The 15,182-nt window shown below is 41.5% G+C and overlaps 2 protein-coding genes across 2 annotated transcripts in view; both read right to left on the bottom strand.

Moving 5' to 3' along the window:
• Positions 1-6,851, bottom strand: part of LMLN (leishmanolysin like peptidase) — an 87,565-nt gene extending 80,714 nt beyond the window's left edge. Inside the window, exon 1 of the mRNA XM_004373715.2 lies at positions 6,633-6,851. Coding sequence (XP_004373772.1) covers positions 6,633-6,851 — 219 coding nt within the window. The remainder of the gene's footprint in view (positions 1-6,632) is intronic.
• Positions 6,852-10,555: 3,704 nt separating this feature from the next.
• On the bottom strand, positions 10,556-14,069 carry RPL35A (ribosomal protein L35a). Its single transcript, XM_004373603.2, has 5 exons — positions 14,020-14,069; positions 13,053-13,097; positions 12,686-12,838; positions 11,215-11,359; positions 10,556-10,628 (listed from the first exon to the last, which is right to left on the bottom strand). Exons 2-5 carry the CDS (start codon positions 13,061-13,063, stop codon positions 10,605-10,607), a joined length of 333 nt encoding a protein of 110 aa, XP_004373660.1. The 5' UTR covers positions 13,064-13,097; positions 14,020-14,069; the 3' UTR covers positions 10,556-10,604.
• Between the last annotated feature and the right edge of the window lie 1,113 nt (positions 14,070-15,182).

The following is a 15,182-nucleotide window of genomic DNA, read 5'->3' as shown; positions in this document are numbered from 1 at the left end:
ACACCATTTTAGCTCAGTAATGAAGTCACTCCCGAGGTTCACCCTTCAGCCAAAGATTAGACAGGCCCATAAAACAAAATGAGACTAAAGGGGCACACCAGCCCAGAGGCAAGGACTAGAAGGCAGGAGGGGATAGGAAAGCCGGTAATGGGGAACCCAAGGTTGAGAAGAGAGAGTGCTAACATGTGGTGGGGTTGTTAACCAACGTCACAGAACGATATGTGTACTAACTGTTTAATGTGAAATTAGTTTGTTCTGTAAACCTTCATCTAAAGTACAATTAAGAAAAAAAAGAATGTCTGTGTTGAGCATTGTGCTCTCTTAAAGAATTATCTATATGTGTGATCAAACTGACAATAGCAACTTGCAAGGTTAGATGAGAAGCTTAGGGGGCCGTGAGCTTATGTTAATGATGGAGGAATAATTTGGAAAAGGAGGCAGGAACGGATGCACAACTTGAAGCATGTAATCAATGTCACTGAATTGTACACATAGAAATTGTTGAACTGATGTATGTTTTGCTGTGTATATTTTCATAAAAAATAATTTTTTTAAAGTTTCAGGGACTTAATAGAAAATATATACATAATGAATAAATAGATGGGGAACCTTAGCAGAGAAAACTACAGAAAAGAACCAAATGGAAATTCTAGAGCTAAAAAGTACAATAACTAAAGTGAAAAATTCACTGGAAGGGATTAAAAGCTGATTGGAGACAGTAGAAGAGTCAGTGAACTTGAAGATAAATTAAGTAAAATTATCTGATCTGAAGAAGAGAAAAAGAAGCTTGAAAAAATTAAACAGAACCTCAGAGAACTGTGGGACAATACCAACCAGCCTAACAGATATGTAATTAGTGTCCCACAAAGAGAGGAAAAAGAATGGGACAGATAATATATTTGAAAAAATAATAACTAATTTTTTTCAAACTTGGCAAAAGATATCTACTTATCGGTCCAACCAAACCAAAACCAACTCATTGCTATAGAGTCAATTCCAACTCATAGCGGCTCTATAAGACAGAGTATAACTGCCCCATGGGGTTTCCAAGGTTGTAATCTTCATAGAAGCAGACTGCCACATCTTTCTCCCGCAGAGCTGCTGGTGGGTTCGAACCACACCTTTCGGTTAGCAGCCGAGAGCTTAATTACTGCACCACCAGGGGCTCCTTTTACAGATTCAAGAAGGATAAATCTTAAAAAAACAAACAACAAAAAACAACCACATCATAGTCAAACTTCTGAAATCCGAAAATAAGGAGAAAATCTTGAAAGCAACGAGAGAAAAAAACACATTATATACAGGGGGACAAAACTATGAATGACATTGACTTCTCATCAAAAAACCATGGAGACATCTCATGGGATTGATTTACTGGATTTGAAACCTCAGGACCATAGTTTCGTGGGACAACTAGGTCAACTGGCATAACTTAGCTCATAATGTTCTACATTCTAGTTTGGTGAATAGAGTCTGGGGTCTTAAATGCTTGAGAGCAGCCATCCAAGACACAACTATCAGTCTCTTCCTATTTGCAACAAAGGAGAGTGAAGGAAACCAAAGACTCAAGGAAGAAATCAGTCCACAGGACTAATGGCCCACATGAACCACAGCCTCTTCTACCCTGAGACCAGAAGAACTAGATGGTGCCCAACTACCACCACTGACTGTTCTGACCAGGGACACAATAGAAAGTCCTGCTTAGAATGGGAGAAAAATGTAGAACAAAACTCAAATTCATAAAAAAGAACAAACTTACTGGATCAATAGAGACTAGAGGAACCCCTAGCTTATCACCCTAAGATATCCTTCTAACCTGGAACTAAAGCCATTCCTAGAAGCCACCTTTCAGTCAAATAACAGACTGGCCTAAAAAATAATCAATAACATCTGTGAGGAATATGCTCCTTTAAACAATCAACTATATGAGACCAAACAGTCAACATTTACTCAAAAGCAAAGATGAGAAGGGAAGGAGGGGCACAGAAACTGGATGGATGGAAACAGGGCGGGTGGGGTGGAAATGGTGCAAGTGCTGACACATTGCAGGGATAGTAAGCAATATCATTGTGGAACAATCTGTGTATGAATTGTTGAATGAGAATCAATCTGCTGAATAAACTTTCATCTGAAACACAATAAAATATTCAAAAAAAGATTAAAAAAAAAAAATACCATGGAGACCATAAGACAATGGAACAAATATTTAAAGTACTAAAAGAAGAAAGAAGTTCAACACAGAGGACTATATCCAATGAAACTAGCCTTAAAAAATGAAGGGGAAATACAGACATCTTCAGACAAACAAAAATTTAAAAAATTAATCACCAGCAGACCTTTACTACAGGAAATGCTAAAGGAAATCCTTCAGGGTCAGATGGTAACTTGGATCTGTAAGAAGGAATAAAGACTACTGGGAATGGTACATATGTAAATATATGGGTAAATATAAAAAACCTATTGTTCAGAAAATAAATAACATAGCAGGCCTGAGACTGCTATCCTTACAGAGGCTGGCTTGCAAAGTTGGCCCTTGGCTGGTGTCTGGGAACTTGAATGGTAGACACTTCACTACACTGATATAAAACTTCCCTAAATGATAAGAATGGCCTAAACTGTGCCTAAACTGTTTGTAGAAACAATGTGGCTTATGCTGAACACTTGCTTATTTCTGGGAGTCTGGAATTTCAGTGTCTGAAATTGTGTCTCTGTCAGTATTCCTGATAAAAACTCTGGAGTCTGGGGCTCTGGTGAACTTCACTAGTAGATAACACTGCACATCTGTTCTCATTGCTGTAGGAATTAAGTGTGTCCTGTGTGACTCCACTGGGAGAGGGCTCTTGGACGCTTAAACCTGGTTCCTCTACCCCTCCTACTTTGCTGCTTGAGCCTTTTCCCTTTGCTAATTTTGCTTTATATCCTTCCACTGTGATAAATCTTAGCTATGAATGACCAGGACTACATGCTGAGTCTTGTGAGTCCTTCTAGTGAATTACCAAACCTGGAGGAGGTCCTGGGGATCCCTAACACAATTATATACATATTTCTTTTCCTCTTTTAATTTCTTTAGAGACATATAACTGATTAAAGGAAAAAATTAGAAATGTGAGGTATATACCATATGTAATATATATTACACATGCAATGTTACATATGTCATATAAATACATAGATATATATATATATATATTTCAACAACAGCAAAACGAACGGGGTGTAAATTAAATATACTGTTGAAAAGTTCCTACATTTAACATGAAGTAGTACAATATTAACCTGAAGCGTATGTCATAAAAACAAGATACATATTACAATTCCTACCGTAAACACTCAGAAAGTGTGCATTTTATTGTAGGTTAAAAATTTAGAGTAAAAAAATAATAAGGCAAGAAGATATAGCCAACAAGCCAACAGAGAATCAAAATGGAATACAAAGGAGAAACAGAGGAACCAAAATAGTCAAATGAAACAAAGAGAAATCAAATAGCTAAATTGCAAAGTCAAATCCAACCATGACAATAATTATATTAAATGTAAATGGAGTAAATATTCCCATTAAAAAGCAGAGATTGTCAGATTAGTTGGCAGAGGAAGATCTAACTACCGTGTTCTTATGCTACTACTTTTTTTGCCAACCACGCAAAGCTCTCACACGTTATCTTCCTAGGCACGCTGTGCTCATTGTATGTGTGGGTGCATTATTTGTGTGGGCTCCTTGTTTGTGAAAAATACAACACTTGCCATCTACAAGAAACTCATTTTAAATATAAAGACACAGATAGATGACATTAGCCATCAAAGAGATGCAAATCAAAACCACTACGAGATACCATTTCAATCCCCCTAGGATGACTAATGGAGCCCTGGTGAAGTAGTGGGTAAGTGCTACCGCTGCTAACCAAAAGGTCAGAAGTTTGAACCCACCAGCTGCTCCTTGGAAACCCTTGGGGCAATTCTACTCTGTCCAGTAGGGTTTCTATGAGCCGGAATCAACTTGACATCAATGAGTTCAGTTTTTTTTTTTTTTTTTAATGGTTGGCTAAGACTTTTTAAAAAACACACACACAGAAAATAACAAATGTTGGTGAGGATGTGGGGAAATTGGAACCTTTACCCATTGCTGGTGAGAATGTAAAATGGTACAGCCATTGTGGAAACAGCATGGTGGTTCCTCAAAACACTAAAAATAGAACTACCATATTACTCAGTGATTCCACTGTTAGGAATACACCCAAGGAACTTGAAAGCAGAGATATATGCTCATTGCAGCACTATTCACAATAGCCAAAAGGTGGAAACAATCTAAATGTCCATCCGTGAAAGAATGGATAAACAATCTGTGGTACATACATACAATGCAATACTATTCAGCCCAAAAGAGAAGTGAAGTCTTGATGCATGCTATAACATGGATGGAGCTTGAAGACATTATGCTGAGTGAAACAAATCCATCACAAAAAGACAAATATTGTATGGCCTCACTTATATAAAAAGACAAGAACAGGCAAATATCTAGAGACCAAAGTTTATTAGCGGTTACCAGGGGAGGGAGGGAATGGGAAAGGGGAAGGTGATTGCTTATGGAGCACTGAGTTTCAGTTTATGATGATTGAAAAATCACACAGATTAAGGGTAAAGTTGCAAAGTCGATTAATGTAACTCCTGTCAATAAATTGTACACTTGTAAAAAGTTGAATTGGCAAAAATTATGTGATAGATATATCTGCAACAACAATTCGAACTGCCGACCTTTTGGTTAACAGCCGAGCTCTTAACCACTGCGCCACCAGGGCTCCATAACAGGTAAAGACTTGGTAAATAAATTTATAACAATTGCCAAGGTCTGCTGGCCAAATACAGCTTGAAGTCTGTTTTTGAAAATAAAGTTTTACTGGAGCTCAGCATTACTCATTCGTTTACGTATACGATAGAGATTTGTACACTGGCAACAACCCCTAGAAGAAAACAGCTACTAAGATTCCTTCTAGCACAAAGATTTTGCAGTTCTTTGAACTACTTTCTCGTATTTTAACCAAATTCGAAGAGAAAAGGTCAGGGCCTTGTGGGAATTTTTAAAAAAAAATGAATTCAGCCAAAAGGCAGTGCCATGATTAAAGGTGTAATGCAGCTACAAACTCCAAACTTAATATTTCGGCACACATGATTATAAACAGAATGCACACAACATTTTTGGAAATTATCACTAAAATGAGTGAGTTTAAAGTTCTGGGCTGAACTGAAAATTTCTAGGTGAACCTTTCCTGATAAAGCACATAACCACTGCCGACTAGTCGATTCTGATTCATAGTGACTCCATAGGACAACGAAGAACTTCCCCATATGGTTTCCAAAGCTGTAAATCTTTACTGAAGCAGACTGCCACATCTTTCTTCCATGGAGCGGCTGGAGGTTCAATCAAGCACTTAACCACAGCGCCACCAGGACACCTATTTCTGATAAAGTCGTAAAACAAATTATAAAACCAACCACAACTGGCAGCCTTGCCCCAGGTGCAGTTCCTTCTTTCCTCAAATATTTACTGTAGGTCTACTGTGGGTCCACCTCTGAGCCAAGTACTGTGGAGGAACCAAAGACACAAGCCATTCCCTAGGGAATTTTACAATCTAACTAGAAGCGAGTACAGATAAGATGTGTGGTGAAATGCAAAGAACACATAAAATGACACTCGTGAAGAGTATGCTTCTTAGCTCAAGTAGATATATGAGACTAAATCGGCGGCTCCTGTCCAGAAGTGAGATGAGAAGGCAGAGCCGGTCAGGAGCTGGGTGAATGGACACGGGAAATCCGGAGTGGAAAGGAAGACTGTGCTGTCTGTCACACTATAGGGAGAGCAACTAGGGTCACAAAACAATGTATGTATAAATTCTTGTAATGGGAGACTAACTTGACTTGTAAACTCTCACTTAAAGCACAATAATAAAAAAAAGAAAGAAAGAAATGCAAAGAACACTCTGCAGGGGTAGTTTCAGCAGGCTGCCGTAAGGTTAGGGGACTTGGACTGAGATCGAAAGAACGCGGCCAGGGAGAAAATAGGGTGGAAGAAGGCAGGCACTTCCAGGGCTGCGGAACAGGTAAAGCAAGCAAAGTAACGAGATAACCTGAATTCTGTCTGCAGAGAACCCCTAATATCACTCCAACACCTTCGTCCGGCCCTCCTATCAATTTCTTCCCAACCTTTAGATCTGTGGTTCTCAAAGTGTGGTCCTTGGACCAGCCGTATCAGCAATCATCTGGGAACCTGAAATGCAAGGAGGACCCACCCCAGACCTGAGTCAGAAAGTGGGGGAGTGGGGCAACAGTCTACGTTTCAACAAGTCCTTCAGGTGATTCTGAAACATGCGTTAAGTTTGAAAACCACTCCTCTGGGGCTACCTGCTAAGAAAGCCCTCCGCACAGAAAAGTGATGCCGTTCTAAGTGCCTAGTGGGTAAATCGGCCACTTTGCTGGGAGCAGAAAGGGAGTTGATAGCAGGTCCCAGCCAAGAGTTCTGTCTCTGTCCCAATTTCGCGTTCTCCTCCAGAACACCTTCTCCCAGTTACTACCCTCTACGCCAGCCTCTCCCGGATGCCTTTACCCTCACAGTGCCCACTCCCGACCATCCGTCGCCCTACCTCAGAGTCAGCGGCGACGTGGTGCCGGCAGGGAAGGGAGCTGCCCAAGAAGACAGGAAAAGATGTAGTGCTTGCCCGGAGCCCGCCCAAGAGGAGTAAAACGCCTCGGACCCACAGAGACCCGCTCCAGCGCCACCCGCTTGGGCCCGGGCCTGAACCCGGGTAACCCGCTCCTCCACCCCACTCGGCCGCCATCTTCGGGCCGAGCGTCGTTACCATGGAGTGCGTGGCGCCTCCGCGTCCGGCGCCAGCCCCGCCCCCCGCCGCCAGGGGCAGGTGGAGAGGAAAGGTGCTTTTCCATTGGCCGGCGTCATCTGTACGAACTTCACCGCGGAACATGAGGGTGGCGACCCCGTCCATCGCGTCTCGTTACGCGAAGAGGGCCAATAAATGCCGTTTACTGACCCACGTGATTGGGCTGTGAAGACTTAACAGATGTGGATGGTAGGGGGACCGTGTGGATGTCTGGGCCAGTTTTTCAGTCCTTGTATCAGTCATTCACTGAAGAGATGTGTACCCATTACATGCAAGGTGCTGACACAAACAGCTGCAAAAACTTTTATACTTTAGTGCTCTATATAAAAGGTGAATGGGATACAATTTCCACTGTTACTTCTTGAGTCACTAATTTTAGGCTTATTTCTCAGTCAATTCCCATAGTTTAGTTTACCATTTTATTCAACCCCATGCCTTGGCTTCTATCCAACCAGTTGCAACTGCACTAACCCTGAAGACATTGAGAAGATCCTTACCATTAAGGAAACTCTACCTCTAAAAAAAAAAGAATAGCCCTGGTGGCACAGTGGTGAAGCGCTCAGCTACTAACTGAAATGTAGGCGGTTTGAACCCACCAGCCGCCCCGCCGGAGAAAGATGTGGCAGTCAGCTTCTGTAATAACAGCCTTGGAACCCCTGCAGGACAGTTCTATCCAGCCCTATAGGGTCGCTTAGGCAACGGGTTTGGGTTTTTCTTGGTTTATCTTCAAAACTGAGCTAGAAGAAACTATAAAAAACTGAAAATTGGGAGAATCTCCATATAGCCCATAAAACAGAAAGTTAAAGCTAAGAGCTGGGAACAGTCCTTCAACAGGAATTGAATATTGTAAATTACCGTACTAGGAATTGTAGGGAGTAGTCAAGAACAACAGAAAATCCTCAAGAACTCAATGAAGGGTAATACACAAGGGTAATAGTGATACAAGGTGGGTGAGGCTTAATTACTACCATTTTACAAGTGAGTAAACTCGTATGTGATAATGTCTATCATCCCACAAGTAGCGGTTTTTTTTTTTCTTAACTACAAGAGGACCACAAAGAAATCGCAGGTTGTGGACAAAGAATGGAACCAGTCATCCTCAAGCTCCTAGTTGGAACAGAAGTACCATGCTGAGGAGGGGCTGTTTCAATAGCCTACAGACAAGAGAGCTCCTCAAAACAGAAGCAGAAAAGCACAATGCACCCTCTCCAAGTGCAGCATCACCTCAGAAGAGCATTTATTTGCATGCATGGTTCGTTTGCCACTATACAAATATACTCAAGATACCCTAAGGATTCTTAGGCTTTTCCCTGCTTTGATCCAGAGCCTATTTCTCTCCATCTCTCTCACTCAGAATATCACTCAACTCCAACAAAGGCGACACGTAAGATTTCTTTCCTATGTTCCTGATCCAGACCTGAAATATCAACCTACCCTTCAGGACATGTTCACATGTCAACATCCTATAGCTTTCTCCAACGCATCGGCTCTTTCCCCACTAAACCAGCAATATTTCCTGACTCCCCAACTCCATAAATGCACCACTATTCACCCAGCCACCTAAGCTAGGAACATGTTATCCTTGAAGCCTCTTCTCCACAATCAACTGGCTCTAAAATTCTACAGTTAACATTTACATAACTTGCTCTATTTCAGTGTGCAAAAATCTGTTAAGACTGCAAGGCCTACCTGGTTTCCCCCTCCTTCAGCTTATGCTAGGATGCCATTGAGATTTTTCTAAAATATGAATCTGGTCACCCCTGTGAGTCAAGTTCTAGAGTGACAATTCAATCACAATGTTAAATCTAAAGTCCTTAGAATGGTATACAATATCTTTCATAATCATTAATTTTCTAGACTTACTTTCCCATCATTCCCTACCTACGGGTCACACCCAGTGACTCAGTTTGAACAGTTCCTCAAATGACTTTTCTGTTCATATAAAACTTAAGGGGCATTTTTCCTTTTCTGAAATACCCTCCTGATAGGTTTATATAAGAATTTCTTTACATGCCTCAATCTCTGATCACCTCAAGGGTACTGACCATTCTATTTAACCAGCACAATGACACCTTCGGTTGATTTTGGGTCAGATTAAGGTGGCTTTTTTATATGGGAGAAGATACCTAAATGTTACTTAAGTAGGTCCAAGACTTTCTGCCCTTGACTCAATTTTCCAAGCTGTTTCTTTAGGACTCTAATCACCAAACTTTCAACTTGTGGCATGCTCAGATATCCTGGAGAGTTCCTTAGAATCCACCTCACTGCCTGAGGCCACACAAACTGTTGCCACAGACTGAGCATAGCAGGAATACGAAGGCAAGCCTGTTTCAGTGAAGGATTGGACTCCTCCAATAGCAACTCTGGCTTGAACCTTACTTACAATCGCACTGTGTACCCAATCCTTTCCTTCACCCTCTCCTTCAAAGATGTCAGATCTCAACTTCTCAAGCTCCCTCCCCTTAATTCTACAAAAAATCTGTGGCATATCTAATCTGTTCTTGCCATCTGCTTCTCAAAGAACCCAAGTACACATTTCAAAACTGGCTTGGTTTGACGAACTCAGTTACTTGACGTTTTCAGTGGAATGTCAAAATCTGTTGTTAGTAAAAGCAAGGGCCTAGCTGCTACTGAGCCCTCAACTGAAAATCTTCACGAATCATACCACAAACTGAAGCATGAGTGCAAATTTTACACTTCAGCACATTTTCAGATTTAAAACATTTTACAGCCCTGTTCACTTTCCTTTGTAAAATGCTAATATAGCTCAATTCTGCACTTTACTACAACATGAAGCCAAAGAAAGCTACTGTCTAGGCACTAATCCTAAACCCCATACACCACAGGATTAAACATCTGTTTCTGAGGTAGAATCGTGTGGTCTTATTCCGCTCAACAGTTTTTTACATAATACTCATATTCTAGAATGCTTTGTTGTCAAAAAACCCAACGATAGCCCATCTAAGCCTATAAAAGCGCTGCCAAAACCCTTCAATACTATCTCCGTTCCCTCCCAATTCCCAAGTCACAAATTTACCAACCAATCTATAGTGAATAGATACTATTACAAGTGCTTTTAAGAGGTCATGAAAATACACTAAGTTTCTTTCACTGACTCAATCTAATGAAGAAGTGACCTGTACATATAGTAAACCAGGGAACCCCTGGGTAGTGGAAGAAAAGCCTGGCGATAAATCTACATCCAATAAAATCAGCCACTGAAAATTCTATGGAGCACAATTCTACTGACATACATTGGGTCCCACGGATTGGAATCCACTTAACTACAATGCCCCCGCACACCCTGGTTACATGCTTCCTGGAATACACCGTTTCTCCATTTGTCCAAGTTATTCAAACGCTGGGTTCAGGTGCTCCATCACCATGAAAACTTTCAAGATACTCCTTTCCACTATCCAACCAAAGCTTACCTACCTCCCCTTTGTGTAAGGCCTTGTATTAAGGGACTCCCATCCTATTCTCTTCTCATTAAAACCCCCCGACAAGTTATCTTCTAAATTTCTGTAATTCCACTGACATACAGCGCTACAGTTTCCCTGTGAAATTATCAGTCAACCCCAAAATAGTCCTTTCTCTATTAAAATGTGCATTTTAAGCATATAGTAATTTAATTTAGAGAAAAGGGTTTAAAACATTTAAGAAAAATGTAAGAGAGTAACAAATGCGCAATTTTATTTATTTACTTCTCAAATAAGTTTAAATCCTTGAGGGATACAGCATCTGGTGGGAAAAAGAACACAAAACATTAGGTGAACATTACATACAAATTTACAAATGTTATCAAGTACCACAATATGGACAAATCCCTTCCCATCTTCTCCTAACTTACTTGGGTCAGAGTCCTGGGGCCTAGGAAAAGTGACTATCAACTCTCTTCATCTGTAAAATAAGGCTAATAGTATCTATTCTTCTAGTAAGACTCGCACTGAAGATGAAGAGATGGGAGAATATTCTTAAGAATTATGCCAGAGAAAAGGCGTGATTTATTTTCCAGCACCTACTTTAGTGTCCAATAAACATCTTTGAGGGAAGTTATTAAATACTACTTTTTCCCCAGGCAGCTTTAGTAAATTCTGCAATCTAAGCACAACTCACTGAACACTTTGCCTTCACCTTCTTTTTTGATACACCAACAGTTCCACGCTACTTACCATTTAAACTGTGGCCACTAATTTTGCAGCATTATCTACTAGTGACATTGTACTAAGTAGAATCACAGTAGTAGAAATGGCCCTTAGAGATCAAATCCCAACCCCTTGAGCAATTTGACTAAGCAGAGGGCTAGTTTGGTAATAATTTTACTTACCACACGGATTCTGTGTCCAATGGCCTTAGCAGGAAGGTTGCTTCGAAATTTGGCACGAACCATGCCACTGTTTCCATGGGCGCGAGTTACCTTTCCCCAGATTACTCTGGTTTTGTTAGGTTTGCCACCAGGAGTCACTGTGTTGCTGATTTAAAGAGAAGTGGAAAGTGCATGAGAACTCCAACAACGAATAAAGTTTAATACAAACTCACGGTAGCCTTTAGACCAGTGGCTCTCAACCCTGGTTGCCCACTTAATCAACTTAAAGCAAAAAACAAAAAAATTATGCCTGGGCTCCATTCATTTAATCCATACTTATCGAGTACCTACTGTATACCAGACACTTTTATAAAGGCTACGCATATTGCAGTTTACAGAAATCCTTTTTACAGGCTAACCCAATAATAAACAAATAAGTAAAATATGTAGGATGTTAGACGGTTAACACCTGCAATGTGGGGTGGGGGGAGAAAACAAAGGGGGCGAAGAAGCAGGAGGATGTTTCCAAGAAGCAGGAGGATGTTTCCATGTGGTGAGAGGGAAAAACTGTTTGCAATTTTAAGTAGTCAATGAAAGGTTTCACTGCAGTGACACTGGAATAAAGCACCAGGTGAGGGAACAAGCCATACACTTATCTAGTGAAGACCATTCCAGAGGCAACCAAACAAAAAAAACCTGTTGCTGTTGAGTTGATTCTGACTCATGGCAACGCGTTAAAAATCTGAGGAGAGAGTTTGCTTGGTTTGCTGGAAGACAGAAGAGAGACCCAGCGGCGGGGCGTGGGTGGGGGGAGGTGATTCCTCGCTAGGATCAGAAAGGAAGTATGGGGGCTGATGGCAAAGGGTATTAAAGGTCCCTTAAGGACTTTGGCTTTTATTGAATGAGATGAGGAGCCATTGGAGTTTGAGCAATGTACATGTGATCTGATTTATAATTTTAAAGGCTTACTCTAGCTGTGGTGGTGGGGAAGGATGACAGTATGTACCCAGACCCAGAGATCTTAATTGGCCTGAGGTGGATGAAGAATCCAGGATTAAGAACCACTGCTCTAGACACATAATATCTTTAAACACGTATAAACCATGTAATTTTAGGAAATCAACTAAATGAATTAAGGTACACAGAAAGTGCTCTATAAACTCTTGTAAGCATCACACAATTTGGGATTAGTTTCCTCCTTTAGGGTTCCTATGAATTGCAATTGACTCGAAGGGAACAGGTTTGGTGGTTTTGTTTTTGTTTTGAAACAAGAGCAGCTGTAAGTTTTCTATGTGCTGAAGTTACCGAAATCCAACATCATCCACAAAACTAACATCCTTCTACAACACCCTGTGAAATTCCTTAAAGACTTCAGAAGAAGCCACAGTACAATCAATTACTTTATCAACATCTATGCTTTATTTTTCTTTCATAGAAAACTAGGGCAGATCTTAATTAAAAACTCAAAAGCATAACAATATTATAAACTTACTTCTTTGCTTTGTACACATAAGCACATCTCTTGCCTAAATAGAATTCAGTTTCATCTCGGGCATAAACACCTTCAATTTTCAGAAGAGCTGTGTGCTCCCTCTGGTTCCGGAGACCCCGTTTATAGCCAGCAAAAATGGCCTTGGACCAGAGCCTAAGATACACAAAATATATAACATTAACCGTAAGCTGTTAAAAGGTATTGTTAAACCTCAACAAACCACCAGTATAATTTGACACCCCACCCACCCACTCAAGTCATCTAAGCAAATACCTAATTTTTCTGGTCTGTTTAAACTCATATTTAGATTCACTTCTAATAAACAAAAGACTACAAATACAAAAGCAATTATATTTAAAGCTCATACCTTCCAGACATATTTGTCGGTTTAGAAGTCCTGTTCCCAGCAGGCCTTAAACAAAAAAGACTCAGTTCACAACCTTGCAACGCAACTTTCCCACCAAGTTCCCTCTCGTTTCTTAAGCATGTTAGACAAATTCCTTTTTGTTTGACATGTATGGGAAAACATTAAAAAGTCTGTCAAGGCAGCCAAACCTCACAGAAAGCGTTTGCTATCTAAGCAAACTCCAAAGTGAAGAGAAAAAATGCAGAAGTCAAAGAAAAACGAAGGTGGCACAAATATACACTTCACGAAATAAAAAAAACCAAACCCACTGTCGTCGAGTCGATTCTGACTCCTAGCGACCCTACAGGACACAGCAGAACTGTCCCACAGGGTTTCCAAGGCTGTAATCTTTACAGAAGCTAACCGCCACATCTTACTCCCGTCGAGTGGCTGGCGGGTTCGAACTGCCAACCTCTCGGTTAGCAGCCAAGCGCTTAACCACTGCGCCACCAGGGCTCCTATTAAGAAAAACGAAGGTGGCAAAAATATACACTTGACGAAATATCTCCTAGAAATTCTAATAGGAAGCCCCGGGAAAAATCATGCCATGATCGGCAAACAAAAATTCAGGAAAAACGACTTATCAAGGAGGGTTTATCTAGGCAGAAAAGTGTACAGAAAACGGACTTGAACCCAACCTAATGGAGCCACTGCCTTAAACCGGCACCTATAAACAAACGAAGTGCACCTACTGCACTATGCTTTGGTCAGGAATCAACTCCGATTATGGGAGCACCCGTTCTCCAGACGTCAGGGAACCAGCACCATCAACCCCGCATCTCTGCCATCCTGTCCTCCCTCTTGCTGGAATGCTTAGAAACCACTGGCTGGCAGGGCCCCCGAGCTGCCCCGGTGCCTCGCGAGGCGTACGGATGAGCCCACCCAAGTTATTTAACACCCAAACTTCAGCTGCTGAAGTTCCACTCACCTCCACAGGCTCCAAGATGGCGGAAAAAGAAAATCTGAGACCTGCCGCGTTGCCTTGTGGGATAAACACCTCTCTGCCCCGCCCCCCAATTTAGGCATCTTCCGCGACCGCCAGAAAAACAAGCTTCAGGAATCGTCTTCTGACTGAAACAAGTCACATCCAAGAGCACTCTTACAATTCTTCACCAAAGTCCTTTCATCTTTATAAGCTGCAACATGCATTATTTGGGAACAGGGGAAGTCAAAGTGGTAGCCAGCTAAAGGCGGAGACTGAAAGGTCCCCCAAGCTGTGCGTTGCCATAGAAACACCTTTGCTTGGTACCGGCTTCGTATTCCTAGGGTGCTGTAGGTGGAAAGGTAGAGGCCGAAGTAAGGGACTTGTCCCCGCCTTGGACCCTTAGAGTTGGTTCGCGAACATGGGAGTATCTTTCCTTTCCACCACACAGGAGTAGGCGGACGGAGACTCACTTTCGGATCCTACCCTAGCCTGGAAAAGAAAGGCCGGGAGCGCGAAGGCAGGAGTCGTTCCTTTCCCTATTTTTTCTTCCTCCTTACTCCTCTCTAGTCCTTTATACCTTCAAGAAATGACTTAAATTCTTTCCTCCATCCTTCGCTTTGACCCCGACGGTGAGGAGGACTGCCCTGAGAAGACCTATCACCTTTTTAGGAGAACCCATTCATCTGTCAGACTGAAACTGAGGGTGCCCAGCACCATGTCCACACGTAAAAGGCCCTCGGTAAATACTTGTAGACTAGAAAGAGATGGGTTAGTGAACGTCAGAGATTTACGTTTCCTAATTATTGCGCGTTTATTTGGGTTGCCCTGTGGATTTTATTCAGTAAATATTTTACTGAATGACAACCATATGCCGAGCATTGTTTTAGACGCTGAGGATACTTTTGTAAACAAACGAAAACAAAAATCACTGCCCTCGTGGAGCTTACATCCTAGTAGGGGGAGCCAGACAATAAAGCAAGTAAAATATATGGCACATTAGGTAGTGTTAACTTATATGGAGAAGAAAAAAAAGGTAGCCAGTGTAAAGAAGGCTTTTACTCTGAGATGGGAAGCCATTTGAGGTTTCCGTACAGAAAACAAACAAAATCGGTTGCCCTGGAGTCCATTCCGACTCATAGCGATCCTATCGGACAGAGTGGAACTGT

The sequence above is a fragment of the Trichechus manatus genome, unplaced genomic scaffold (genome assembly GCF_000243295.1).
Source record: "Trichechus manatus latirostris isolate Lorelei unplaced genomic scaffold, TriManLat1.0 scaffold00026, whole genome shotgun sequence".
In the NCBI taxonomy this organism is placed as follows: domain Eukaryota; kingdom Metazoa; phylum Chordata; class Mammalia; order Sirenia; family Trichechidae; genus Trichechus; species Trichechus manatus.
Note: the sequence above shows the minus strand (reverse complement) of the source record. Positions and strands in the feature narration are given on the sequence as shown.

Excerpts from the sequence above, each read along its gene's own strand:
- RPL35A (XM_004373603.2), bottom strand. Across the intron at positions 11,360-12,685 it reads TATGTGTACAAAGCAAAGAA|CAACACAGTGACTCCTGGTG; the intron begins GTAAGTTTATAA and ends TCTTTAAATCAG. Across the intron at positions 10,629-11,214 it reads TTGGACACAGAATCCGTGTG|ATGCTGTATCCCTCAAGGAT; the intron begins GTAAGTAAAATT and ends TTTTCCCACCAG.